This window comes from Alexandromys fortis, unplaced genomic scaffold, assembly GCF_014885135.2.
Source record: "Alexandromys fortis isolate MF-2015 unplaced genomic scaffold, M_Fortis_MF-2015_v1.1 scaffold_256, whole genome shotgun sequence".
Lineage (NCBI taxonomy): Eukaryota > Metazoa > Chordata > Mammalia > Rodentia > Cricetidae > Alexandromys > Alexandromys fortis.
The window spans coordinates 1,128,416-1,145,993 of NW_026068135.1; the positions used below are offsets into that span (position 1 = coordinate 1,128,416).

Consider the following 17,578-nt stretch of genomic DNA (forward strand, 5'->3'; position numbering starts at 1 on the left):
GTACATCGAAATCACCTGTGGAACATTCTAAATACACAACGGTCTGGGACCCAGACGATTCTAAAAGTGCAAATCCTACTTAAGAAGTATTCTCTTGTACATTATACAATTTAGAACTTGGTTTGGCTGACTTTCTCTACATAATTACCACTATTTTTTTACTCTTCCTAGAAAGACAACCAAAAGTTAGACTACTGCAAAACATGCCAAGATGACACATGCAGAGAAAACCGAAATGCTTGTGGATTATTTAGATTTCAACTTCATCTATTAAGCACAGGCAATGAAGAAATAAATTTATTTTTAAATACTGTACAGATGATTTTGAATGCCTTTTGAATTAATATGAAAATGAATCATCAAGCTAGATTTAAAGCTCCTTGACAATAGGGACTCTGCCTCTTTTATCCTGCAACTAGTTGATAAATGAGTGGAATATTTTCTCCTGTACTTAATGTTGTATTAGGTGCTGGTGATAATAATCTGGAAACAATATGGCCAACAACAGACTGTAGAATCCAATAAATTACAATAAGGACAATAATATACACTATAATAGTGGTTTGGGGCAATCATTATTACTTATACATAATAAAATAAACTGACATTTACAGTAACTTAGCATGTGCCAGGCACTGTTCTTAGCATTTTGAATATTGCCCCCTTTAATATGAAGTATTTTGCAGATTTTCCAGGTTCATATTAATCTGATTAATATGGACTCCTGAGGCATGTGCTATTCACATTACTGTTTTATAGGTGGGATAGCACAGACATTTAGTCATATATCCTAAGGTTTCCTGTGCAGGAAAGGGTAGAAAGTGAAAACACAGGGTAGGAGTTGGTGCCAGAATACAATTACCCTATACTGTCTCCAAGAAGGCCAGATCAGTTTTTATGATACTCAACAAATATTGGAGGGAGAAAGGAAGGGGATTAACAGAGCATCCATACCTTGTACTCAAAGCTGCTTCTTACAATTCCTGAACACAACCTTTGAGGGTCTGTATAGCCAAGGCAAAAAAACAAGTGTTAACTGCCCCTATACTTCACTAATGGGATGGGAGTTAGACTTTCTTAACTAACCCTACAATTGCTCTCTTCAGTTCTGTTTCTCTAGTTCCGGTTAGATTCTACTATACCGTTTTGGAACCAAACTAAAAAAATAGCATCTTGAGGACAATACTTCCAACAATCTCCCACATGCTCGATCAACTTACAGTGACATGCTATTGCAACAAAAAAGATATTTCCTCAGAATAAGGCAAGAAAGGCAAATCTAAAGAGATGGTATTTCAAGTTGAATGAAGGGGGAAAATTCCAATTCAGGGGGAAAGGCTGCTGCCAACAGCTTGTTTTGTTCCTAATGACCAGCACAGACAAGTTTCACAGAGCTGGAGAGATAAGACGTAGATGCTAAGTTAAGTGGTGGTAGTAGAGGCATAATTCTCACCATTCCTTTGAGAACAGCACAAAATAACAAAACCTCTATAAAAGAGATGGGCAAGTGGGCTGTAAAAGGAGTGACCCCACACATATAGGGAAAGCAATTTGCACCTACAGATCTTAGTGGTATAAACATCCTTGTCAAAGAATGAAAACCTCAATGGAAAGCCACTATTCACCCATGAAAAGCTTTGTAGGCTATTTGTTGAGCTGACTAACAAATAGGAGTGGTTAACCTGGCGTACCAAGCACCATAGAGATATTTTTTAAAGTATGCTCAGTCAGCTAATCTTGTTGAGACTTCTCTCATACTACTGATTTCTTAATCTCAAAATCAATTAAGAGGCTTCATTCAGAATTCTCTGTAGTCTACCAGCTTGAATTTGTTGGGTGTCTTTGATTGTCTCTTGTCTTTAGATTCCCTGCCTTGTCTCTTTAGATTGTGCTGTGCCCTTTGGTATTTCCCGTTAGTCCATGTCTGGAATAGCTAATTATATGGCAGCATAATTCCTGCCCGTACAACAAGGAACAGCAGAACCTTGCTAATTCACACCAATGACTGAAAGACTCCTGTGTAAGTTAGTGAATTATGCAAATAAGCAATAAGCGAAGAAAGATGATTCAAAATTGTATTTCATTCATTTATTTTGACAAGTGTAGTTTAGTCTTAATTATTTCAAAAATTTCTTTGTAGCATACTAATAAATGTACTGTGGCACATTTGTTGAAAGTGATAAAGCCTTCAGTAACTGAGTATGTTCCTGTGAATAAGCTCTGACCTTCTCTTTTATTTTTAATTTCATTGGCTTTTCAGCACTGACTTCATTTGGCAAGACAATATATAAAACACCAGTAAAATAGAGGAATTATTTCAGCAGTAAATACTAATTTTAGAAAGAGTTTTTGGTTATGTTTATGCTTTCATCATGCTATTTCCATCAGCTATGCTTTAAAAGAAAACATTTATAGTCTATAGTCATAATGCCAATGGGATTTTACTTTGCTTTTAAATCAAACTAGAACACTCTGTCATTCACTGCTTTTTTTTTTATTATTATAAAACATACAGCATCTCCCTATGAAGTCCAGGCAGGTCTGGCACTTGCCATCTTTGCATAGTGTGCACATTACAGGCATTTATCACAAGTGGCCATATATCCCTCTGAATTACTATTTGATGTTCTGTCTTACCATACTTCCTTCTTTAAAAGACATCTGTTTTAAGATAAGTGGATATATCACATTATGTAACATTTTCATGTCAAAATACTTACATTATTATATTCTGAGTTAAATTATTTAAGATAGGAAAACATTTTGATATACTTCTGACAGATATATCCTGAAGGATTGATCAATTTCTTTCAAAGTATTACCAATGGTTACAATGGGGAGTAAAGAGAGACTGCCCTTCCAGTCCTGGGTTTAAAGCTGCATATAGATCAACTCCTTTAATAAGGACTTTTAGGCTAAACTCCAATTGAGAGATACACTAAAATCATTAAACATTTGTCACACGTGGTTCTTTGATTTGTAAGAGCTAGATAAATAATGAAAAACATAAAACTTAGTTTCAAAGTAAGTGACTACATCTTTGCTTATTAAATCTTCACCTATTTCAAGGGGCGCAACTCAGATTCCATCTCTATCTGGAAACCTCTCCCAAGGTTTAGATACTGAAGCACTTTAGGATTACTATCTCCTATCAGAAACATTGGGCCTTCAGGTTGAAGTTTTCCTTCTAGATTCGGAGCAATGAAGCTATGGCAAAGCATGAAGAATCTGAAACTTTTAGACTCCCAAGCCTTGCTAACTTGAGGGGGGGGGGTCATCTTTTCTCTTTGAGGTGGTTTTCTTAGCTGAAAAATGTCAATTACCCACATGGCAACATATATAAATGTTCTCCATGAACAATAGAGTCTAAATAAAGGTCTGGAGAGGTAGCTCAATAGTAAAAAACCTGCACCAAGACCCTGGATTCCACCCCTTGCATCAAGTAAAGCAAATACCATCACCAACTCCCATAAAAAGCCAGCACGTGGAGAGTAAATGCATGAATAAGCAAGTGATCAGAAATAGATTTACCTCTAGAAGCAGGAACCAGGCCTTGTTTATACCTATGTATTTTATATACCACATAGGGCAGAGAGAGAATAAACATTTTCACTGAGTGAATTAGGTCAAAGTTCAGGGCACGAGGAATAGAAAAACAGACTTATATGAAGACCTGGATTTGTGATCTTAGTTATGAGTTTGGTTTAGCACCATTTTTTTAAACAAAAGTATATCGTCAATGTCTCAAATTAGCCAGCAACCCCATCATTTTTTGGAACATAGTTGGTTTAGTCTTAAGCTTCAAAGAAAGGCATCAAGGTTCCCATGGCCTAGACCTGGGAGAATACAATTAACAGTAACTCAATTAATCCTTTCTAGTTACCATTATGGTTGGGTGTAAGGCAATGCAGATGAATCAGAATAAATTCACAACAACCACAGAAAGAAGTACTTTAAGATGAGTCAAATTAAATGATGACTTTTCTCTGTATATGAAGGCATAATAGTACATGTAGAAATATTAAATGATGCCCAACTATGCTAAAGTTTACATTAGCACAATGGGCTTGTGGTAACAGGGAAACTAGAGATAACAAGGCCATTCATGATTAGTCTTCAAAAGTTTTGCCTGATTTCATTTTATAATTATAAATAATTTAAGGAATTATGTAAAATAACGAAAAAATGTCAGTTTGTAAGAAAGAAAAGCAAAATTAAATAGTCAGCATAAATATTATGTCAGTTTTGAAATATGTGTTACAATGGGAACTAAGAAAATACTTAACTTTTAAAGCACTAAAGGCTGTTCTGGACCACATAAACACTTGGTTTAAACAAAGGAAAGGAAAGAAAATACCAACCACTAAAACAAACAAAAATTAAGAGGCTATGTGAGAAGCAATGCTGTCTTACAGAGCGAACATAACCTACTTATAAAAACATGATAAGGGGCTGGAGAGATGGCTCAGAGGTTAAGAGCACTGGCTGCTCTTCCAGAGGTCCTGAGTTCAATTCCCAGCAACCACATGGTGGCTCACAACCATCTGTAATGAGATCTGGTGCCCTCCTCTGGTGTGTGGGCATAAATCGAGGCAGAATGTTGTATACATAATAAATAAATCTTTAAAAAAAATAAAAACATGATAAGGAGAAATGTTATCAAGACAGTGAAGACAAATTATATTCTGGGCTAAGTGAAGAAAAGACTATGCCACTTAAAAATAATTCTTATCAAAAAAATAAAATAATTCTTATCTAATGCAGAGACAAATTTGAGAGTCAGATTAAAATTAGATAAATAGCGCCGGGCAATGGTGGCATACGCCTTTAATCCCAGCACTTGGGAGGCAGAGGCAGGCGGATCTCTGTGAGTTCGAGACCAGCCTGGTCTACAGAGCTAGTTCCAGGACAGACTCCAAAAGCCACAGAGAAACCCTGTCTTGAAAAACCAAAAAAAAAAAAAAAAAAAATTAGATAAATAGCAATTATTGCTGAGAATATAAAACATTTCTGAATGACTATAAATCTTCTAATTTGCTCAAAGACTATTGTTAATTTTAAAAAGTCATATGGCAGCACTCAGGAGACAGAGGCAGGTGGATCTCTATGAGTCTGAGGCCAGCCTGGTCTGAAGAACAAGTTCCAGGACAGCAGGGATTAAACAGAGAAACCAAACCCTGTCTTGAGAAACAAAATAAAAAACTCATATCCATTAGAAATTTTAATTGATATGAAAAGTCACAAAGTAAGCTGGGCGTGGTGGTACATGCCATTAATTTCAGCAATTGGGAGGCAGGCAGAAGCAGGCAGATCTCAGACAGTTTGAGGCCATTCTGGTCTACAGAGTTAGTTCTAGGACAGACCCTGTCCCAAAAAACCAAAAAGACACAAAGTCAATAGATGATAAAACTACAAAAAAAAAAAAAATCTCATCTTTTGAAAGCTCTAAGAGAAAACGGAATGTCAGCTGTCTGTAAGAATGCAGAGATGAACCTTGACTATTAGGATGCTCTGCTAAAAGAATTAACTGTGATAGATTTTTCAGTAGTTGTTCATTACACTTAGTGGAAAAGCACTAATCTGGTGAAAGAAAATTTCATGTAACAACATCTAACTCCATAATACTTTATTTAGATAACACATTATGTATGTAGCAAAAATAATCACTTAATATTCATTCCTATGCCCATTTTCACCCAAAAGCCAAGAGGCAATTAATATGCAGTCCTGAAACTTTATAGTGCACGCTATCATGATACTTAAAGGACTTACTCTCTTCTCTACCATGAGTATTATAAACCTTTTCCTCCTAATTAATGTGCAATTAATTCAACCAACCTCCAATTACTCTTCTACAACACTACCCCACTTAGACAATAAAGCAGTCTCTAGGATGGGTTATAAACGTGGGCTAAAATAGACTCCTACAGACCAAAATGGTTCAGGGATTTCTCTCTATAGTGTAATTTAGATGTCATATCTAATTTGCTGTCATGACTATTGTTTCACTGTGCAATTTGTATGTCGTTTTGAATGGTAAAGGCATCATAGCTTTATTGAATTAAACCTTCTGTCTTTATTTATGGTCTGATGTTACATGTTTGTGCATTTATGTTTATGTCTCAGAAGCTGCTTGACATCAGGTAGTAGAAGAGAATATGTTCTTTTGATGTTTCCTCAAATCTCAGAAAACATAAATATAAACTGAATAAAATTCTCTCTAAACTAAAGAATCAAAATACTGGCTATTACTATTATTTTTTAAAGGCAGAGGTAGCTAAATAAGTACTCTTATTATAGACGACCTGACAATTCTGTGACCTAAATACTCTGATTGTTATTATACTAGCTATTTTTCTAAGAATATCTCTTTATATTGAGTTTTTATGACTCTATCTTAAACATAGATATTTATACAACAACTCCAAAATCACAAGGAAGTGAAAAGGCACCTCAATGTTAACTCAAAGGGACCAATACTGCAAATACTTAATAGTCTATGGTTGTCCTTGTGCTGGGCTATGAGTTCAAGTCCAAAAGCCATGAGTAAGACCAAGCGTGGAAAGCTTTCCATTAGACCATTGGAATAGCCTTTTAAGTAATTTTTTAGTGCATGAAATTTCATAAAGTTTTTACTAGATAATTACACTTCCTGATTTTGTAATTAGTGGAAGTACATGCAATTACATAATAATTATGATAGTAATTACGTAATTAAGATGTATAATTATGTAGTAAAAAACATCATGGAAATAAAACCATCTACTGTGTAAGCACAATACATTTCAGAAGTAAATTCACCAGCTCAACTGTTTAAAAATACTTTTCTTCAAAATAAAGTGATTAGCTTACATTCTGATCTAGCTGCTTGAAAACTGTTTAGTAGTTTTTCTCTCATTCGCGATAGAAGTGTATTTCTTAAAAGTACATGAAGGAAAATCCTGCCAGGTCCCTTTCACTCTTACCACTCAAAAACATTACAATATGTTTTGCAAATGAAGGCCACCAACCACTACTTTATCACCCAGACACTGCAACATTGGTGCCCTTGTTTGTGCTGCTATGCCTGTCACTACAAAAAGGGAAAGGAGCCTGTTCATTGAAAAGACAGTAATAGGAAACAATTTTATAAAACGAGTCACATGTCTGTCATCATAGCATGCCTCTGGGTGCCTGAGTACATAAAAATGCAAAGGCTGAATGCATATTTACAGAAATGGGTTGAAAGAAAAGACACACAATTAGAATCTGGAAGTTTGCTGCCCAAATGCATGGCAACTTTCACATACTACCTTAGTTATACTAAAAAGGATGACAGAAAATGTACAGAACCAAGACACTTCTAGTTAAGGGCAAAGCAATTAAAGTGACAATTTCCTGGAAAACGTACTTTCTCTTCTGCTACACTGTGTTAGTTAAAAACAAAACAGGCAGTACCCAGAGTAACAAAGCAGTGTGACAGGGATCCATGTTTTGTCATTGCTGTAGTGAGCAGAAAACAGCACATAAAAATCAACTGCTAAAACCTTTTAGTAGTAAAATTAAAAATCTTGTTTACATTTAAAAAAAAAACCTACTTGAAATCTTTACAAATGTGCTAAATCAATGTTGCAACGAGGTCCACAACAGTGATGGTGAAACTTCAATCTGGGAGCACACTGAGTGGCCCTTGTATGAAGTGCGCGTAGACCTACATTCCAGTTCTCTCTTTTATAATTCTGAGAGGCTGAAAGCTTTTTTGAAAATCCCAATTTATGCCGGGCGGGGGTGGCGCACGCCTTTAATCCCAGCACTTGGGAGGCAGAGGCAGGAGGATCTCTGTGAGTTCGAGGCCAGCCTGGTCTACAAGAGCTAGTTCCAGGACAGGAACCAAAAGCTACGAAGAAACCCTGTCTCGAAAAATAAAATAAAAAAAAATTCCCAATTTATTTCTCTCTTGTTCTTTCTAGTTAGGAAGAAACAAAGTGGATAGAGCTCATGCTTTCTTTTATCCCCCTCTCCTAGGCCACTACATTTCTAGTTTAATTACAGAATATATTTTTAAAAAAAACCAGACTGTGATAGGAAGTCTACTTAAAAACTTGAGCAGGACTCCTGGAACTGGCATATTTATCATTTTAGAGTTTAACTATAAGGATGGTTTTAATCAATGAATGAGTAAAATGGGAGTAAGCTTCAGTTATTAGGATGGGAGAATGTCTCAGATAAGTGCTTTTCAAACCTTAGCATGTCTAGGAATTACCTGTGGATCTTGTTAAAATGCAGATGCTGATGCAGCAAGTCTGGAGAGGCCTGATAGTTTGAATTTCTAACAAGCTCACAGGTGATGCCAATGCTGCTAGTATACTGATCACACTTGGGAAAATGCAAAGAAAAAAGAGTTGGTTTGCAATCATTTATATGTTGTTTTCAACCTACCCTGTAAATTGCTAGAATAACCACTGTAAACTGAGTAAAAGTCTTTGTGAAATTGTAGTGTTTTTAATTTTTCCTATTTTAAAAGCTGTTTGTAACTTGGAAATTGCATAAAAGTAAAAAGGGCCATGCCATGTCATGGCCTTTGTACCCACAAAGAGCTGTGGTTACCTGCACAAGATTGGCACTGTCAACTTCTGTTGGGGGTGAGGAAGGGGTCAGTTAATGGTTGTGGGGTTAGGATAAGACATTTTCTTCAGCAGTGTAGCCACTGGTAATCTGTCCATGCTGATGCAAGCAACCCAAATTAAATTGAATGTGATACACTCAAGAAGTAGAAGGGGGGGGGTCTCAGTTGAGAAGAAGGAATTTAGCAGGAGGGTAACAAGAAAAAGTAATGGGAAGGCAAATAGAATCAAAATACATATATATATATATATGAAATTGTCAATAATTCAAAAGTATAAAGAAGAAAATACAAATGATCCACCCATAGATAATGATCATAAAACATTTTAGTGTTCCTTGTTTTTTATCCATCTTGCAAAAACTTGTTCTTTACTTTAACATTAAATAAAGTATTTCAAGATAAAGAGTAAAATTATGTAACATCTAACAACAGCAGCAATAATTCACTTTTCTATTTTCAAAATTGTTTTGAAACAGGATCTCAATATAGAGATTATATGGCTGACTTTGAACTTGTAGCATTCCTCCTGCTTTAGTGCTTGAACTATAATTTTAGGGAAGTGTCATCTAGACTGGTGGGCTGGTTAGTTTTTATCACCAGTTTGAAACAACCTAGAGTCATCAGGGAAGGGGAACCTCAATTGAAGAATTATTTCTATCAGACTGGCCTGTGCTCATATCTGCAATAGCTTATCTTGATTGATAATTGATTTGGGCAGCACCATCCCGAGGCAGGTGGGCCTAGAATGTAGGAAAGGTTGGCTAAGCATGAGCCACACAGCATGCCTCCATTAAGTCTATTCCAGATTCCCGTTTTGAGTTCCTGCCCTGACTTCCCTCACTGATGAATTGTGACCCAGAAGGCAAAGCTGACATTAAACTCTTTACTCCCCAAGTTGCTTTGGATTATGGTGTTTAATCACAGAGAAAGAAAAGCAAACTAGGATACCCAGTTTGAAAATTATTTACATACTTCTACAAGAACTTCCTAAATATAACAGAGAACTTATATTGTGAACTGCCAAGTTATGAACTTCTATCATAAAAATTCCCTTAAACTATTTCACAATTATAAAAGATGCAATTTTATGAACAAATTGATGTTTCAGTCAGATTTTTATTTTTCTATGAATGTGGCAGGTACATTTTACCTGGCATTAGTTATTAAAAACAAAATTTCTGAAGAAAAAAAGAGCCAGAGGTGTTCTATAAATGACTACAAGGAAATAGTATCATTCAGATAGAGCAGAGAAGTTGTACATATGATGTGACAGCAGCTTGGAGGGAGAGCAGGCATCAAGTGCCACCTAAAACCAAGGAGCTGTTGACAAATGATAGCTATCTGGAGAGGTAGAGTTTTTTTTTTTAAGTTTTAAAAGTATATCCCCTGGCAAGTTGACCACATTCCAGTGGAAGGCCACACATCCACAAATGTATGAGAAGCACAAACTGGACTTACAGGCTACAAAAAGTTGGGCAGCTAGGGAAGAGAGGTGGATCTGGGAGGAGTTGGGGGAGGCAGATGAATATGATCACAACACTTGATACAAAATCCAATTAAAATCTAGAAAAGAAGAGTAAAAGTTTTCTTAAAAAAAGTTTTGGGGGCTGGCAAGCTGACTTACTTTGTTAAAGCAAGGCGTAAGTCACAAACAATTCCACACCAGTTTGGAATTATGATTATTAGAGAGGTTATTTATTTTAAGGGGGAAAAACTTACAGATCACCATTCCAGACAACAGCCCTCTCTGCGCAATCAGGAATGGAGCCTACTCGCCAGAAGCAGAGCGAGAGCAGAGGGAAGTGGCCACTTTTTTAAAGGAAGAGAGACCACACCCCAGTGGGCTGGTATCTCAGCAGCTATTGGCTGAAGGAGCGGAAGGAGCTTCCTCAACAAGCAAGTTAATTGTTGCCAAGACTGACAACCTGAGTGTAATTCCTGGAATTCACAGGGTGGAAAGAGAGAACCAACTCCTGCAAGGTATCCCTTGACTGTCACATGTGTGCTCTTGCATGAATGTGAATGAAATGAAATAATGAAATGAATGCATAAATAAAATAATGTTGCAGAATATTCCTTTACACCGTGTGAAGATGTGTCACTGTGATTGATTTAATAATGAGCTGAATGGTCAATAGCTAGGCAGGAGGTATTAGGTGGGACTTCTAGACAGAGAAGGGAAGTAGGAGCAAGAATCTAGAAAGATGCAAGAGACATGAGGAAACACAGAGGAAGCAGGATGGGCAATACATGACAGAACGTAGATTAACAGAAAAGGGTCAAAGTTGTAAGAGTTAGTTGAGACAAGCCTAAGCTAAAGGACAAGCTTTTATAATTAACAAGAAGTCTGTGTGTCATTATTTGGGAGCTGGTGGTACAGAGAAAGACTTGTTATATATGGCATCCAATGTGGAGGCTTGAATATCCAAACAAAGGGCCAGAGAAAGCTAAGAAAAGCTCTGGACAAGGAGCCTGACATGACTTCCTAGTTCAAGAGCTTGTGGGACAAGCCTAAGCTAAGGCCAAACTTTCATAATTAATGATGAGTCTCTATGTCATTATTTGGGAGCTAGCAGCCAAAAGAAAAATCCAACTACACAATAAAAATTAAGTTTTCAGAGAAACAACTCAACTCACGAGTTTTAAGAGCAAAATAAACAGACCAGACATTGTGTGACACGGCTTTGTTTCTAATGCCCTGAATGATTGAACAAAGTAAATTCTAAGAATGTCAACTGACTGAGAAAATAGTCAAGGGATTGTTTGCTACTTTTATTTCAGGACTTCTAGCAATAACAAATATCTGTTGCATTTTGACTTTAGCAGTTAAAGAAATAGAAATTTTTAACATTGAATACCTTGAGATGCACAGAAATCTCCAAATTACAAATAGTTTCCGTAAAACTCTTATCGGTCTACCAGGCAATGGTAGCGCATGCCTTTAATCCCAGCACCTGGGAGGCAGAGGCAGGTGGATCTCTGTGAGTTTGAGGCCAGCCTGGTCTACAAGAGCTAGTTCCAGGACAGGCACCAAAGGTACACAGAGAAACCCTGCCTTGAAGAAAAAAAATTAAAAAACAAAACAAAAGCAGTACCTTTACGATACCCTTCATGTTTTAGAACTAACTACTGTCTTTTTTTGAAGACCATTTTTCAAGGATAAGACAAGTATGCCTGCTTCATGAGCAAGCTGCTCAGCAGACAGCAAGCAGAGAACAGGACCCTGAAGTGTGAGAAGTGGTCAGCTTGGCTCATTCACCAGTTAAGAGACCTGATAGTTTTTGAGTTCAAGTTTGTTATCAGCCAAATAACAGACACATGTCACTGCCTTCAGTATCATTTGAAACTAGTGGAATCGATACAAGCAACATGCAAATACCAAGAAAGTCTTATAACTTCAATTTATGGACAATTGAGTAAAGGTAAATAATACAGCAAGTTCTACTATTTCTCTTATAAAGCACTCCCCAGGAATAGAAATATTGTCTAGGAATAATTCCACTAAAATCCTTGAAATTGCTTGTGTGACCTTGTTTTCCTTCAGCAATTCTTTAATCAAATATTTAGTGATTAGGCTACAAGATGCAGTCCTCTGTCTCGACGAACTTAAGTGAAAGAGAAAGCAAAATAAAACACTCGAGACTCCTCAAAAAGGTCACAGGGGAATGCAAAGGATGGAAACACTTCTTTAATTTAATTTGTTCTTCAATACAATGAGTCTAGCCTGCTGCTTCCTCACAGGGCTCTTTTGAGGTCCCGTGTTACACCTGTGAAAGGATGGCGAGAAATAGAAAAGGACCTTACAGAAAGCCAGTCTAGTTCTGCGTGGCACTAACAAAAACAAATCCTGTTGATATGGCCTATAACAGCATACAGGAGGAACAGCTAGAAGGATTACACTCACTGACTTTGAGGCCAGCGTGAGCTACTTCTGAAACCTTGTCTAAAAAAAGGTAAGAAATAAGAAAACCTGTAAGAAATATCAGCAAACATAAAGGAAAGACTGAAGGAAAGAAACAATAACAAAACAACCTGAGAAATTTAAGGAACAATCAAACCAAAACCAAGAAAGCAGGTGAACTAGGGGCCTGATAAAGAAAAAAGAAAAGCAGTAAGACTAAAATTCCAAGAAGTGAATGCAGGGTGTCATCTGGTTGAGGGCTCAAGAGCCCAGCTCTCATAGCAGGTGCAACTTAGAAGGCTGTGGAACAGGAAGCTGCCCATAAGCCTTTGGGAAAAAATGGAAAAAGGGAGGTAGGGAAGAATATGAAGATAGTCTAACCAGCCTAAAAGGACTCCCACTGAGAAATCAGACTTCCTACAGGTGCTCCACATATGACATTAAATCACCATCAATTAAACATTTATGCTGTAACTCCAATTCCTTTCTTCAAACAGGATCCAAAATATTTTTTAAAAGATTTATCTATTAATGTATACAGCAGAAGAGGGCATCAGATCTCATTAAAGGTGGTTGTGAGTCACCATGTGGTTGCTGGGAATTGAACTCTGGAAGAGCAGTCAAGTGGAAGAACAGTCAAATGGAAGAGCAGTCAATTGAGCCATCCCTCCAGCTCCCAGGATGCAAAATCTTAGTGTTGCAATTCTGACAAACAAGTGCCAACTTACCAAGTGCACTTCAGGATATGTTGTCTCCCTAAATTGATATTTAAGTATGATGACTGTATTTGGAGCTAGGGTCTTTAATATGATTAAATTAAGATTAGAGATTCATAGTGGGCCTTAATCTAGTTTGAGCAATGCTCTAATGGTGGCATGTGTCTTTAATCCCAGCACTAGGAGGCAGAGGAAAGATCTCTGAGTTCAAGACCAGCCTGGTTGGTGTACAGAGCATATTCCAGGACACCAAGAGCTACACCTGTCATGTGTGTGTGTGTATGTGTATGTGTATGTGTGATATTTGGCACAGAGTACATACAAAGAAACACCACCACCTGCAAGATAAAGAGAGGCCTCAGGAGCCACTAATGCTGGGACTCAGATTTTCATCATCCAGAACTGTGAGGGAGTATTTTTCTGTTGCTTAAGTCATGTAGTCTCTGTTGTTTTGCTGTTGTACTCCCAGCAAATGAAAAATCCGCCCCATGAGAAATACCGTCATAAAATAAGAATAGCTAAGCATCCAGTAAGACAAATGGTACCTGATAATAAAACTTCTTTCTAGAAATAGGCTAAACCCTGAACTGAAAAAAACAGTTAGTGTTCTCTCTTTGCTTAAGGCAAACTGATCAGGTTAGTGGTGATAATATCCCACTTAGTGTCTTTCCCCAACAGACTCTAAGGTCATCCAGGGCAAAGAGTATCATTCACCCATCTTGCTTTCATTGACATAAGAGTTCACATTCAACACATAAATAGAATCTAAACAAAATGTTATATTTACAATTTCTGCATAAAAAGACATTTTTCTGCAGAGAAAAGACACCTTTTCCCTATTGCATTTAAAAGCAGACAATTCAGGCACCTAGGCAAAAATGTGAATTGATTCAGGTTTCTCCAAACTGTTCACTTATCCCTACTCAGGCAAGGCACCATGGAATGAGGCAGTCAAACATGACCATTCTATACTGCCATCCTGGAAGTGAATTTTTACTTCATGTATTGCCACAATGGTCTCCTAAAATATCCTTTGGATCCATTATGCCATCTGTGTACATTCTGGAGCAGTTACTACAATAATGCCAATATCCCACAGGAATAAGACTTTTAAAAAGGTTATGCAGTTACAGTGAGCATGCAGTAAAGTGAGTAACAATCCTTTAACATTTTAAAGGAAAGGGGAAAATACCAAATGGGGTTAATTCACATTATGGACTAATGGTCTGTAAACTTTCATTTGAAAGTGAAGTTTAAGAAAAGAAAAAAAAAAGCTTTGACAGAGTTACTTTTCACTGCAAAAATAAACCTCTTTCAAATAATTTGTACATATTTCTTCCAAGTCAAACCGTTGAGCTTCAAACAAAAATTAAAACCACCACCCAGATACAACATTTAAAATATAGCCTTTATAGTGGAAATGATAAAACAATCTTAGTGAAGGAAACACTGCTAGGAACTGCAAGTAAAACAGGGTCTCTATCAAATACTTCACATACCAGTCACCAGGCACTTGTTGACAGACAATGCCTAGATTGCATTCTCAGTGATGTAACTGTATGTCACAATTGCCATTTTCTGGTGGCAACATCTTCTGGTGTTCTGGCCTCAGTCCAAATTACATAAATATATTTGCCCTCTGGTCTCTACAAGTTTAAAATTCATTTTTATACATGGAATCCCTTGAGCAGAAAATTAAAAGAGAATTTAATTTCAACTCAAAGTGAGAAGAATAAATATGTTATATTATTTTAAATTCCTTATTATTGTTCTTTTTGGCATAAAAAATTCCTTTTTCACATTTTCTTCATATGGATTACAGCTTGTATTCAATTCTATTTTATTTGAAACAAAACAATTCACTTGCCTATTCAGGGTGCTTTGGACAGGGGTTTTCATTTCTTCTGAGACAGGGTTTATTATACAACCCTGGCTGTCCTGGAATTTGCTATGGAGACAGGGCTGAATTTGAACACATAGAGACCTGCCTCTGCTTCCAGGATTAAAGGTCTGTGTCAAGGTAAAATTTTTTTCTCTGTATGAGTATTTTGACTACACACACACATGCACGCATACATGCACTGTATATGTGTGCAGTGTACACTGATGCTGGAAGAGGACTTGGATACCCTAAAACTACACTTACAGATGGCTGTGAGGTGGATGCTATGTTAGGTAACTTTCTAAAAGATAAAGCTTCTAAGCTGGGCATGGTTGTTCAAGTCTGTAATCCCAGCACTTGGGAAAGTTAGGCAGGAGGAGGATTGCTTTAAACTCCAGGGCAGTCTGGGCTACAAAAGCATTTCTAGGCCAATATGAGCTACAGGGTGAGACCCTCTCTTAAGAAACATTTTACACTTACACTTACGCACACACACAGCCTATAAGTGTACTTTTCCTTTACTGCTCAGCAAGGAGCTTCCAAGTGGCTACTGTATTCCTTCCTGTTTCTGTGACAAGCCATATATACTCTTGACTTTCTACATCATTTTTCTACTTATCTCCAATAAAGATTGGGCTTTATGAAACTGACAGTCATGAATGATCAATCCAGGTTCTCATAAAAGAATTTACAAAACTGTCTTCCATAAAATTTTATATACTTTGAGTTCAAAAGCATCAAATGAAAAACATAAGGTGGCTAGATGAACAAAGACATTATGAAGAAGTGGGTGCTCATAGCTGACGTACCCAGAAAGAGTTAACAACCCCAAGAAAAACAGATGCGTTCAGAGAATCAGAGTTCAATTTTCCCAATTCATAAGTACCCTAAAGGGAAAGTCTTTGGGGGCAAAAGGAAAACATACATTAATGATAACACAAGTAAATGTAGTAGATACTAGCCATTAATAATTGTTATCAAGCCTATTTATTAGGGAGCAGAAGGAATATTTTGTCTACATAAGATCAACTAACTCATAGAAAACATGCTGTGGAGAAAGCCAAAGTGGTTGTTGAACATTCGAAGACAAGTAATAGTATTTCATTCAAGATCCTCATTTAGGTGTAAAAATGTTTTCTTTTCAAGGACAGATAAACTAGGGAAGTTGTAGAAATAAAAATAATTTCTAGAGTATCTTGTAGATAGAAAAAGTGAACTCACTTATGATTAGAATTAAAATCATTGAAATCAAAGGCAGCACGAGAATTCTTATGTGAAAAAAATCCAGCAATATTTATAGGTTTTTATGTGCTGTTGAGGTTGCCTCCAGCCCTAATACCAACCAACAAAGCCCTGAATTGATATTCGCTGACAAACAACATCAACACTCTGTAGGTAACTAATAAGAAAAATGCGTAAATTTGCCTTTTTTATTTTTTACAGGTAATAGAAAAGTTGTCAATGTGATTTTCAGGTAGGAGAAAAAACCATGCACTTGTCATGACATTTTCAAATACTTTAAGTTATGTAACAAAGCTTTTCCCAGACCCATTAAGTCCCACAGTGCTTGCAAGTCTTGTATAAGGAAATGCCGGGTGCAGAGGGCTCCAGGCAGCATCTGATCATATGGGTTGAGGCACCTATACATTCTCTTAGGATGGAGTCAATAAAAGAACTCCACCCCACTCCTCTCTTTCAAAATGAACCTAGGCTTTTAGTGAATAGCGGAGACACACTCCAGGTCTATTTTTTTTTGTGATAATATCTAGTTTTTGTAGGCCCAATGATCACGTTGCCTATGCTTACTTTATTACAATTACTAAACTCTATAGAAAATAGCATTTTCAAAATATAGCATTTAAAGAGTCCTTTTTGTACCGTTCCTCCCCCAAAAGCTTGCTTTAATAGAGAACAATGTGAGACAGGCTGTGCGGGCCAAAGCTGGGGATTCCTATGCCACCGCCCCTCATGCAGGGGATCCCTGTGTTCACATAGGCCCCTACAGCCTGCTTCTGAGACAGCAATGTGATGCTGTGTGAACAGCCTGACACAGTAGGTCTGGCTTTTATGATGCAAATTTACACTTTAAACTCAAAGGTAATTACAGTATTTTAACATACCTTTCTCATGTTCAGTAAGTTTCTCCAATGCACATTCCGCATCAAAAATGTACCGGTAAAAGCACAGTTGGGTGTACAGGGACTTGTCAGAATACTGCAATATAACAGAAAATAAATGAATACTACTGGGGGGGGTGGAGATCATGTTCAACAGAGTGTATTCTCTAATTTCAACTTCCATATCAAACAACATTTTGTAAAGAAAGGGGGTGAAAAAGGAGAGGATCATACTAATGGTTTGTCCCCCTCGTAGAACACATGTATCTTTCACAATTCAGAATAAATTCTGTCACTTTGATCACAGATTACTACTTGCGAAGCTGCAGACTGATTACCCCTGCTGTCAAAAAACTG

The 17,578-nt window shown here is 37.0% G+C and overlaps 1 protein-coding gene across 1 annotated transcript in view; it reads right to left on the minus strand.

The window, feature by feature from the left end:
• Positions 1-17,578, minus strand: part of Pola1 (DNA polymerase alpha 1, catalytic subunit) — a 313,417-nt gene that overhangs the window by 56,843 nt on the left and 238,996 nt on the right. The window contains exon 36 of the mRNA XM_050126455.1: positions 17,225-17,318. Within this exon, the coding sequence (XP_049982412.1) occupies positions 17,225-17,318 (94 nt within the window). The remainder of the gene's footprint in view (positions 1-17,224; positions 17,319-17,578) is intronic.